Here is a 12451-nt window from a genome sequence, read left to right as displayed (position 1 = left end):
AAAGCTATTGCTTAAAACCGAGTTAAGTCATAACTTAACAAAATTCAAAGCTATTGCTTAAAACCGAGTTAAGTCATAACTTAACAAAATTCAAAGCTATTGCTTAAAACCGAGTTAAGTCATAACTTAACAAAATTCAAAGCTATTGCTTAAAACCGAGCTAAGTCATAACATTACAAAATTCAGAGCTATCACTTAAAACCGAGTTAAGTTATAACTTAACAGAATCCAAAGCTATTGCTTAAAACCGAGTTAAGTCATAACTTAACAGAAACACAACTCAAAACAAACAGGGAAACCGATCTATTACTTGTCAAGAAAAAGAAACACCACACTTCACAAAAAATAAACCGATCTATTACTTGTCAAGAAAAAGAAACACCACACTTCACAAAAAATAAACCGATATATTACTTTGCAAAAATTCGTTACAAAACAAAGATCCTAATCTATTACAGCATTACTAACATGCTCCGGAACCGACAAGCCAGCCCCGGAGGAAGTCCCATCATTCTCGCTTAAACCAGCTTCCTCATAATGACGAACTTCAAGCTGCACAGTCGGAGACGAGGTAATAACAACATCATCATTTTTCTCAGCATCCCTCTGCGGAACAACAACATCAGCCGACTCAATCAAAACAACATCTGTCTTCTCGGTCAGACCATCATCAGCACCACGAGTCGGCAAATCATCCCTAACAAGAGGGGCACCATCTTCAAGCTCTCTCCTCAGCTCAGCAGCAAAATCTTCAGCACATCGTTCGGCATCAGCCACCTCATTTGCCTTCGCAAGATTTCGCTCATCCTGAATCTTCTGATACATGCCCTCCATGTCAAGATACAGGCAAATAGGATCAACATCAGCTCGGAGAAGCGGCCCAACACGCTCCTTCAGGTCATCCTCCATGGCATCTGTTAGATGAGCAAACTCCCTCATCATATCGTCCCGTTGAGTTTCCACGATTTTGGTGGTATCATCGAGAATGTCATGCAAACGCATGTAACTTTTATGATGACCCTCTATCGTTTCCTGAAAGACAGCCTTCTCCTTGTCAAAAGCCTCGGTTAGCTGCTCCCGAAGCTGCTCTTTCTCCTTATCAAAAGCCTCCTTCGCAAGAGCAAGCTCGGCTTTTTCCTTCTTCAAAAGAGAGACCTCCTCGCTCAGCTTCTCAATCTTAGCATTGAAGCTCTCGGTGTTGCTCGTCAAGACGGACTCAACATTAGCCCTCTGAATCTGCTCTTTCTCCAAATCAGCAACAGCCGTGGTCAGCTTCTCCTGATCCAAGGAAGCTTGAGCAGTCAAGTCTTCTTGAAAGGACCGTGCGCCCAGAAGATGGTTTATCAACTACATAAACCGACCAAAAAGTTAGTAAAATTTCTTAAAATAAAACCCAAAATTATTATCAGAAAAGACATACCTGAAAAGAAAGGGACACGCTGGTGTCAAGAAAATCCTTGGGCGAAGTGGCCGCCAGCGCCTCCCGGTCCCGAGGAAGAAATACCATCTTCCCCAGAAAAACCGAAGTCGATAAAGAATCAACAGAATCTTCCATCGATTTAGACTTCAGATAACGAGCAAGAAACCGAGGAGACAGCCTCACTTCATCCTGAGCAGCAGGAGTAGCCCCCGATTCAACCAGTTTGGCTTTTTTATTCGGAGGAGACAGCGTCTTCTCCTTCTCGGGTGCACTCAAACCCACAACAACGTCAGTGCCGCCGACGAAGGCCACATCATCCTTCACTGGCACAGCCAAGGAGGGCCCCTTCCCCTTATCCAAAATTTTTCGCTTCATCGGTTTGGCAGGAGGAGGCACGGAAGCCAAAGGAATAGCCGAGGTTATGGTTTTTCCCACCGGTTTTGGCTCATCCTTGCCTTTAGCAGTAGAACCTTTAGCAGCAGCACCACCACCCTTCCGCCGAGCAGCGTTAAAAGCACTCATGTTAAACACTGGCAAACACAAAAAAAAAATATATATACAAGTATTAGCACACCAATAAAAAACAACACACCAAAATAAAGCAAGACAGAAAACCGAGAACAACCTTCCCGCTTCGGGTCAAATTTAACAATAGGCAGTTTCGGTATAAGGGAGTAAGTATTTATGGGACCAGTCGTCTTCAAAACGTTCTGGAGAAGCCTATGGTTCTCATTCCCCGCAGCATCCCGCCTCAACAGAGTCACGGGAGAGGCACATAACCACCGCTGCGGCAAGTCGGCAAAGGCGGTGGGATGATAGATCCGAAACCAATCCTCCCTAATCCTCTTAACCGAAGTAGACACTTTCTCTATTACATGCCTAGGTTCCGATTTAAGAATCTTGAAAGTAGAAAAATCATAGGCACCACCAAAAATAAGACCATAAATACTGGCAAACAGCTCTACCGAGAAAGGAATCCTACGACGTCGGCATAACCGACGAAGACACAAGAAATGCCTAATACCATTCGGGTGAAACTGACTAAGAGGCATATTATAAAATTTTAAAAAGGCCACTAAATCGGTTTGAAGAGGAATACGAACACCCGAATGAAGGTGTTCCACACTCACCACTATATAATCTGGCCCAGCCAGATCATTTATTGTTAGACCAGGAGGGGACAGTTCAAACCGATACCCCTCACGAAGGTTTATTTGAGAAACGAGATAATCTAAATACCCCTGGTTCAGCTCGGCAAAAGCATTTTCCATCCTAACTCTCCGAGACTCAGCAGTCTTACTACTCCTAGGCCTAGCTCGTCTCGGTTTAACAAAGGAGGTCGCTTCCGAACAACCTACATCCTCTACCTTACGAAGGATCTCAACGGACTCCCCCTTGGCCGAGTCAGAAGGCTCGGCCTCTGATTTATTTCCCCCCGAAGTACACCCGTCCGAGTTACACTCCTCATCAACAATCTCCACAAAATCATTCTGGGAATCCTCCACAGAAGACATTATTTGAAAAAGTATAAACACAAAATCAAACAATCAACAACCCACCTATACTAACCCAGAAGAAAGAACACTCAAGAACACGAAGAACAAACAGAAAAAAGATGAAGAAATAGCAATAAACAAGATCAAAACCAAAGAAAATAGGCAACTTACTAATGAATATCTTCAAAAACACGAAAGTAGACACCAACGAAGGAAAGACAAACGAGAGCAAAAGGAGAGAAAAGAAAATCAGCAAATAAAAGAAAAGGCTTTTTATAAGAACCGAAACAGGGCAACTGAAACGGCACCTCAATAAATGTGCTAGTGGATACCAGATGTCAAGCAACGTCATTAAAGAGAGGACACGTGTCCAAAAAGCGTACTAAGGAAGAAAGCAAACCAAAAAGACCCAACTAACCCATACCAGTCTCGGACATAAATATCCGAACAAGCAGGGGGGGGACTTGTGATAACAACACAAAGGAACAAACCCGAAATAGCACACAAACCGGGAAGATCACGACAAGAAACCAATCCAACTAAATCAACCAGAACACCATATACCATCTCGGCCACCGAACAAGATATGTAAAGTTACCACCTCGGTCATACCGAGCACCATATACCATCTCGGCCACCGAACAAGATATGTAAAGTTACCACCTCGGTCATACCGAGCACCATATACCATCTCGGCCATCAAACAAGATATGTAAAGTTACCACCTCGGTCATACCGAGCACCATACATACCATCTCGGTCACCGAACGCCACACGAAAAGGTACCATCTCGGCCGAACCGAACACCATGTACACCGCCTCGGTGCCATCCGAGTTTACCCTCAACCAGACACAACGACAAACTTGTCAGAACGTACCCTGACATTTTAGACAACATCTGCACAAGACAAAGAGAACAAAATCAGGTCTGTCGGCCCAGACAAAGAGGAACAACACACATAGTATAAAAGGCTAGGAAAAAGTAGGTAAAAAGGTTAATTCTCTTTCTCTCTCTAAACTCTCAACCACTTTTCACTTCTTATTCTTTCTCTCACTAAAACAGCTACTGACTAGACCGTCGGAGTGGTTTGCCGGAATCCCCCTCCGGCACCCTTCTCACGGTTGTTTTGTGCCTTGTAGGTACGGCCTTGAAGTGTCCATCGGAGCTAGCCACGATTCAAGATCACTAGTTATCAGCCACGTAATATGACACGTTTGCAAATGAAATCACAAACTTTAGCGTAAACTAATTTTAAAATTTTGGCAAAAACATGCATCAACCTTTATTTTTTGGTAAATTGGAACACCGTTTATTTTTCAACTTGTCAAACTACGTGGCAATCCCGACTTCCAGCTCAGCAAAAATATCCCAAAAAAATATCGGTATATTGATTTGCGCAAAGTGCAAAGTTCATTACTGACATTGCCAAGTTTAAAAGTTTATGTTGTAATTGTAAATCAGGTCAAAGTTAGTGTATGAATTTGCATTTAACCCAACAATAAATAATAATTTATGATTTTGTATCACGAATGCTCATTGACTTGATCTAAATGTGACATGAAACAACCGTTGTATGAGATAAAAATTTGTTTAAAAAATATATTTTAATAAGTTATAACTAGTAGACCCCACTTACATTGAAACAAACAAATTGATATGTACAAAGTCTTGCTAGTGAAATCTAGTTCAAGTGGCTAAAACTCTCCAGTGCATTTCTGACTAACCATTAACTACTAACGTAATTAGTTCTATTTGATCTGATAAAAAAAGAAAAAAAAAAGATAATATACAAAGTTTTTGATAAAAATATATTTAAGATGAGGGGTTCAATGTCGGAATGTCCCTTCTGTCCCCTGAATACATTCACCACTGATCATCAAGTTACGGTAGACTACTGTTGTTTGGCGACCGATTAACAGAATCTGGCAACGACCATTTATTAGATTTCTAAAATTAGTTGTTGTCAGCCAATTTTTGTTTTTTAAAGTTAGTAAAAATAAAAATAAATAGAAATTATTTAAAAGTTACAGTATAGAATATAAATTAAAAAAATCATATTTTTATATAAATTAATTAGAAAAAGTATCTTGACATCTAATTTCTTCATAACATGTTAGGCAATTTATCTCTAAATTTTTAAGATAAAGATTCATAAAAAAAATACACTTAAATGCAAAGATTCATCAAAAAATATTTAAAAGGATATACTAGACAAATTCATCTATGAATGAAGACGAAAATCCATACAAATCCATAAATAAACATTGTATTTTTCACAAACAAAATTAGTAAAAAGTACAATTGTTACCACGAAAAAATCGATTGGATTGTAGTATTAGCTTTAGACAACTAATAGAAAACAAATTCCCCAAGGAAACAGAGTTTGAATTGGGAAGAAATATTCAAGAATAATCCAAAATACTAAAAATAGATAAAAAAATTAAATAATGACAAATGTAATTGGTTGATTACTCTATTAATATTCTTACAGATTCGAATAAATCGGCTAGAGTTTTAGTTGTTACAACTCGCACAACTTGAGATAAAAACAACCACCTACACCATCACATAAGCATTCAATCTTCTTCTTTACCTTAAATTCTTTTAAACATCTTTTAAATTTTTTTAACTCTTTTTCTCTCTGCAAAGCAGGTAACTTTTTTGATCATGTCACTCTCTATTGCCGGCTTTTGATTGTTTTTTATGTCAATTTCGTATCTTTTATGCCAATTCTTTTCTGGGTTGTTCTTATTTAATCGTTTGGTCACTTGTTTTTGATTTTATTTGATTCTGTTTTGTTGGGTTCTCATAAAAAAGTTTTGAGTTTTGAAGGGTGAGAATAAAGATTCTTACTTTAATTGACTGCATAATTTGATGTGTTTTTCTGTTTGTTAATTGGAATTTAGCGCAAATTTTAAGTATTGATTGATAATTGTTTTGATTATTTTCATTGTTCTTAGTCAGTTGGTACCTATGTCGAACACTTTGGTGTTTCAGACATGAAACTACAATTTTGACACATGAAACTTTAGAATAACTTTGTTTCGCTGTGTCTATGTCCAAGTGTCCTGTTTTCCCGTGTCAGTGTCCGTGCTATAGTGATTTTATCCCTTGCTGTGTTCTACCTTAATTGATTTATGGGATTGTATAAACACACCTTAAAGTTTTGATTTTTGGAAGTGTAAAACTGAAAATTGTTACTTTTTGGTTGATTGCAGATTTGTTGGAAGTTTATTGAGGATAAATATCGAGTCATGGCGGTTTCTGTGACTCAAATGTCTCTGATCGTTGCAACTTTGGGTGCACTTTCGTTTATTTTTGGTATAGTGGCTGAAAACAAGAAGGTAATTTCTTGAATTATATTTGTTTACAGAACTGAATTGTTGGATTGTTGTTTGGTTTTGATTGGATGGATGTGTGTTTATATAGCCTGCAGCTGGAACTCCTATAACTGGAAAAGGTGTAGTGATTTGCAAGTATCCGTCTGATCCAACGGTTGCCTTGGGATATCTATCTTTTGCGTTTCTTGTGGCGTCTACTGTGGCCGGATATCTGTCTCTGTTTTATCCCTACAAAGGGAAATCTGTTCCTCAGTCTGTGTTGTTTCGAAGCACCACTTTCTCATCATTCTTCAGCATTTCCTTGTAAGTTACTTTGTCTTTTCTATTTTGTTGTCTTTTTCGTCTTTTGTTGTGGATTCCTTGTTGTTAAGGTTGAATTTCAATGATGTTGGCTCCTGTATGTTCTATTTGAGAAATTTTTAGGTGAAGAATTTAAGAATCCTACATGGTGAATTGGGTTCCGTGTGTGCATCGTTGTGTCTGTTGTTAAGATTGATTCTAAGCACATGCATTTGGAAAATTCTTGTGTGCTCGAGTGTTGTTACGCCCAGCTATTAGGTTAATGAGTATGAGACACAGGAATCAAGTTAAAAACAAGCAAGTATTATGGCAATCGCCCATGCATAAGTGTCAGAAATATGCTGAGCTTAATGAAGCAAAAGCTGGCAAGATTATTTTCCTTTGTTGATGTAGTCTTTTGGTTAATGCCATATGCAATGATTTTAAAAACGAACTTCAATGGTTGAACTGTTGTTAAGCTATCATCGAGTTCCAATTTGCAGCATTGTTGTTTTGAACTGCCATCCTGCACGGGAATTTGTTGAGTCTTACGTTTCGGCATTTTGCTGTCATTTTTAAAAATTCTTCTAAAAATTAGAAACTTTAAACTGATTATTCTAGTAAAAAAAGTAAATTTGCAGTTCCCCTTTCAGCGTTTTACAACATACATGGACTCATTTCACTTATTGATTGTTGATTTTGAGATCAGTTTGTCCTTTGAGGAATGCATTACTCTTTTCCCCTTCCGTTCTGTTCCTTTACTGAGATCAAGCATATTTGTCCGGTGCCTAATACATGTCTGTTTTCTCCTTCATGTCCTGATTACATTTTGTGTGTGGACAATCTCAGGTTTACCGGAGGATTGGCAGCAACATTGCTGTTATGGCCAACAATCACAGAGCAACTTCACTTGACTCGCAGAGTTCATCTCAATCCCGAAACTACTTGCCCTACTGCTAAGACCGGTCTTTTGGGTGGTGGCGCCTTTGTTTCTCTTGATTCAACGCTCTTCTGGTTAGTTTCGCTTATGTTAGCTGATAATGCACGAGAGGACTACTTTGAAGACGGAGAGACCGATAGCAAACCTCAACCTGGTGTTGGTATGCTGCAAACAGATGAACTGGTTGCTGCACCTCTCAAGGGCATTGCATAAGCTTAATTTGCTGTATTTATTTTGCTGCCTCTAGACATTTTCATGTTTTGTTAATAATACTGTATTATTAATTTGCATGATCTTTCTATGTTATGAATTTCAGGGTAGTTTTCTTTTTTCTTTTTTAAATTTTGATCAGCTTATGCATTGATAGATTGAGGGAAATGTCTAGATAGATTTATGTTTTCTTTATGGATTTAATCGATCAGAATGTTGAAAGATCTTGCATTTCTTGCAAGGACTCTTCATTTTTTAATATTTAATTAGTTTGAATTTTTTAAATAAAATATTGAGTCTAGCTTGGCTATTTTTTTTAATAATTGAGTAAGAAAAGCGTTTGTGGTAGAATTTGATTCCACGATGTAGCAGCTTGTTGTCTAGCCTTTACACTATTGGTAAATATTGAAAATCTTTTTTATAAAAAAAAGTTACTGGACCTTTCATTTATTTCGTTAGGTGACGCAGTACCAATTAGCAGAGTTGGAACCAACAGTAACCAATTCCTTTGGCTTAATGAACTTTGAAAATTTCTCAATAATCAATTTTTTTAAATTTTTTTAATTTTGTAACAAAATTGTATATTTCATTTATTTAATTTAATTTAATTTTTGAAAGTATAAAACTAAAAGATCCTAGCTCGATTAACTCTATCCAAATATAACCAATAGTTCTCGATAAACAATAATGAATACTTTATATATTTACCTAATAAAATATTTCAATAAGAAAAATTAAGATTTTTTCTCATTTTACTCTTTTTATTTAAATATTTATAATTATATCTAACAATAAAAACTAGTTGTTTTTTAGAGAAAAAAAAATTAATTACATTCTTTTTTTCCCTCCATCTCTCTCTCATGACATAAAATATTCTTTCTTACTAAAAAACATTAATTCCTAACTCGTGATTAGAATTAACAATATTAACTTTTTTTCCGGAAAAAAGATAGTAGATAGATAATCAGAAATAATAAAGTACAAAGGAAGATTACAACGCTTGCAGAAATAAAGACTTAACAGTATAAACTAAGTCGTGTGCCAAATCATTAAACCTACGACTCACATATTGAACAAAACATTTTACAAATCGACTCTGAAGACGCCATACATCTTGACAAATCCCCCAAGTTTTGTAATCCACTATCTTGTGCGAATTAATAACCTGTGAGACCTGAAAAGCGTCACCCTCTATTATGGCATGATTCTAAGAACAGAGAACAATCCAGTTCAAAGATTCTCATAGTGCTAAGAGTTCCAAAATTCCAGGATCCCATATATGTTTGAAATGTGCATGAAAACGGCCAATAACACAGCCATTAGAATCCCTTGCCACTGTTGCTATAAAACTACAATGATGTAGTTGAGAAGTATATACATCATAGTTAAGCTTTATGAACCCCGGAGGAGGAGCTAACCATGTAACATGAGCTGGTATTGTATAATGAACTGAATATGACGATGAAGACGACTGAGTAATGCCTGCATATTCAGAATAAGCATCAACATCATCTTGCATCACCTTCAGCTCATTTTGACTTTTATTGTCAATCTGCAACTTGTTACAGCACTTTCAAATAAACCAATAAACAAAACAACAGAGATTTAGAGATTTTTTTGATGGATCCTGCGTAATTAAAATATTAATTATATAGTTCCAAAGTAAATAAAATGGCAAGGAAGGAAAGTTCATCGTTGGTATTCTTATGAATTATAATTATTTATTTTAGTTTCAAATTTAAACTAATTGCTCCAATATTTATTTTTACGGTTTCTATTTTATCTTTCTCTCTCCAAATATATTATCAAGCTAGTGATTTTAAAGAAAAATCGACAAACGCACTTTTAATATAAATTTATGATGTCTGTTTGAGCTTACAATTAAAAATGTTTATTCTAGTTCGATATCTAAAAATATGTATAGAACAAATTATTTGTCGAAAAAATCAATTTTTTTTGCAAAAGAACAGTTTTACACAAAAGAACAAAGGCTGAATACATAGTTTGACCCCTGAACTTGTACCCTTTTACCCATCTAACCTCCAAACTTAACGTCTCACCTATCGAACCCCCGAACTTGTTAAATAACCCGATTTGACCCCTGAACTTGATAAATACGTAAAGATTTAACCCCTCCGTACACAATTTCTTCTAGAACGTTTCAAGTGACAGGTGGACACGAAGGGTTCAATTCTTACATATTTATCAAGTTCAGGGGTTAAATCGGATTATTTAACAACTTCAGAGGTTCGATAGGTGAGACGTTAAATTTAGGGGTTAGATGGGTAAAAGGGTACAAGTTCAGGGGTCAAATTATGTATTAAGCCAAAGGAACAAAAGTGTGTGTTGGTAATATGCCCATAAGAGTTTCATATGATATTGACATACTATTTTCATACCCGTATTCTGAAAAAAGGATATGTCATGAAAGACTTATAAAAAATCTTTTTAATAATATTGGAAATTGTGTTTTATAATTTTTGTATATTCTTTTATATAATGCAGTTTTTTTTACACATAATGAATAAACCGTTACCATTGAACAAAACAAATTGCATATGTCGTAAAAATAAGCTCCAGTGTCAAAGAAAATAAAAATTATCGTTAAAACAATATTAAAATATTAGAAATTGAGGGGAAAAATTAATTAAAAAAAGAAAAAAAATTGTTAAAGAAGATTTTAAAAAGAAAATGTAAATTTGAGAGGACGAAGAATATTTTGTTCATCAAAGCAAAAAATGAAAATTTAAAACCATTTAAAGAATGTGTAAAAAATTTTAGGTATTATTATAGAAAAACTGTTCTAAAATAAAAACAGACTAATCTTAAAAGTATAAGTATTTTTTTTATTTGTTATTGTTGAGATATTTTTTTATAAATATATTTAAATTTGGAGTATTATATATAATTTCTCAACAATAGAATAAGTAAGAGTGATTATCTATTTTATCTAAATTTCAATTTTTTTGTTTCTGTAAAGACACAATTAAAGTATATTATTAAATGAAATATTACGTTTTTATAATTTTTAAGTAAATCAACATAATATAGTTAATAAATAATAATTTTATAATCATCATTTACCAAAAAAACATTTAGTTGTATTTACTTTTATCAGTTTTTCTTCATAAAATAAAGAAGTTTGACCATTTTTATATTTAGTACTAATTCTACTACTTTTTTAAAAAAAATAGATAGATTTATTTTTTTAAATGTATTACTTTACAATTATATTATGTTCGGTATACTTTGTTAATTTCACCGTTAGATAAATGTGATAATAATTCAGCCAATGGTGAGAAATAGACCAAATGAAATTTATTTTATTAAAAATAAAAATAATTGTAGAAAAATACACATATTTATATCAAAATTAAATAAAATTCAATAACCCATTTATTAGTCTTTTTATTCAATAAATATATTTTAATCATATGATATAGTTCATGTAAATAAATTTTTCATAAAAGTATATTTCTTCAGTCTCATTTAAAAAGAAATATATCTCAATTTTTAATGTTTCATATAAAAAGACAATATCATAGTTTTTCTTCCATTTTGTATAATTTTTTTTATTATTTCATTTTTTTTAAAATAATAGCTGTTACTCTATATATAAATTATAAAACTACATTGATAGGAATATAATAAGAAAATACAATAATATTTATTGTTTTCTAGTTTATGTTCATAAAGTATTTGTTCCTTCTTAAACAAGATGGAATGAATATTTAAAATGAAAGTTGTAACTTGTAATTCATTTGGCTTAATACATAGTTTGACCCCTGAACTTGTACCCTTTTACCCATCTAACCCCCAAATTTAACGTCTCATCTATCGAACCCCTGAACTTGTTAAATAACCCGATTTGACCCCCGAACTTGATAAATACGTAAACATTGAACCCCTCCGTACACAATTTCTTCTAGAATGTTTCAAGTGACAGGTGGACACGAAGGGTTCAATATTTACATATTTATCAAGTTCAGGGGTCAAATCGGATTATTTAACAAGTTCAGAGGTTCGATAGGTGAGTCATTAAATTTAGAGGTTAGATGGGTAAAAGGGTACAAGTTCAGGGGTCAAACTATGTATTAAGCCTAATTCATTTTCAATCCTATCTAAAAGCATGAAACTGCCACGTATGCAAATAAGAAGGGAATGCCATTGCCATCATCTCCCACAACACAATCAATACAAAGTCACAAGAAGGAGAAGGCGGTTGTAGCCACAATATGATCCATGCTTCCATTTTCTAATTTATATTTAAAATTTAATTAACTCCATATTTTTATATTCATAGTATTTTTATATCTTTCATAATTATATTAAGTATGTACTGTAATTACCCCAGCATATTTCTTTTTTTAATAATTTGCGAAGAGAAAAACGCTTGTGGAAAAAATCGAATAAAATCTAGCAGTTTGCTGCTTAGCGCTTATACCATTTGAGCTGCTCATTGGTATTACCCCCACATTTTTAATTTAGTGATCTAAACTTCAATTATCTAAATAATATTGATACAGATCCAAATCCCGGCTATTCTCTTACCAATAAATAAAGTGGTTGAAAATGGACTCCTATTCTTATAATTTAGGATTGTCCGATATGAAACTTGCAGATTGCCTACATTTCAAAATTTACCGTGATTTTAGAATTCGGCTCGAAAAAATGAGTCTCGTAAAAAAAAAAGTAAATACTGTAATTTTTGCGAAAAATATATGTACAAATAAAACATTAAAAACAGGTGTATAAAAAAATTAA

At 34.3% G+C, this 12451-nt stretch overlaps 2 protein-coding genes across 2 annotated transcripts in view; one reads left to right on the top strand and one right to left on the bottom strand.

The window, feature by feature from the left end:
* Positions 1 to 12451, bottom strand: part of LOC126654540 (sm-like protein LSM5) — a 38953-nt gene that overhangs the window by 19878 nt on the left and 6624 nt on the right. The window lies entirely within an intron of this gene.
* LOC126654470 (uncharacterized) lies at positions 5417 to 7797 on the top strand. The gene is made up of 4 exons (XM_050348335.2): positions 5417 to 5569; positions 6136 to 6261; positions 6347 to 6561; positions 7387 to 7797. Exons 2-4 carry the CDS (start codon positions 6172 to 6174, stop codon positions 7688 to 7690), a joined length of 609 nt encoding a protein of 202 aa, XP_050204292.1. The 5' UTR covers positions 5417 to 5569; positions 6136 to 6171; the 3' UTR covers positions 7691 to 7797.

The sequence above is a fragment of the Mercurialis annua genome, linkage group LG7, assembly GCF_937616625.2.
Source record: "Mercurialis annua linkage group LG7, ddMerAnnu1.2, whole genome shotgun sequence".
In the NCBI taxonomy this organism is placed as follows: domain Eukaryota; kingdom Viridiplantae; phylum Streptophyta; class Magnoliopsida; order Malpighiales; family Euphorbiaceae; genus Mercurialis; species Mercurialis annua.
The sequence above is the reverse complement of the archived record's forward strand: the minus strand, read 5'-3'. Positions and strand labels throughout refer to the sequence as shown.

Excerpts from the sequence above, each read along its gene's own strand:
- LOC126654470 (XM_050348335.2), top strand. The coding sequence starts at position 6,172 with ATGGCGGTTTCTGTGACTCAAATGTCTCTGATCGTTGCAACTTTGGGT. Across the intron at positions 6,262-6,346 it reads TAGTGGCTGAAAACAAGAAG|CCTGCAGCTGGAACTCCTAT; the intron begins GTAATTTCTTGA and ends GTGTTTATATAG. Across the intron at positions 6,562-7,386 it reads TCATTCTTCAGCATTTCCTT|GTTTACCGGAGGATTGGCAG; the intron begins GTAAGTTACTTT and ends GGACAATCTCAG.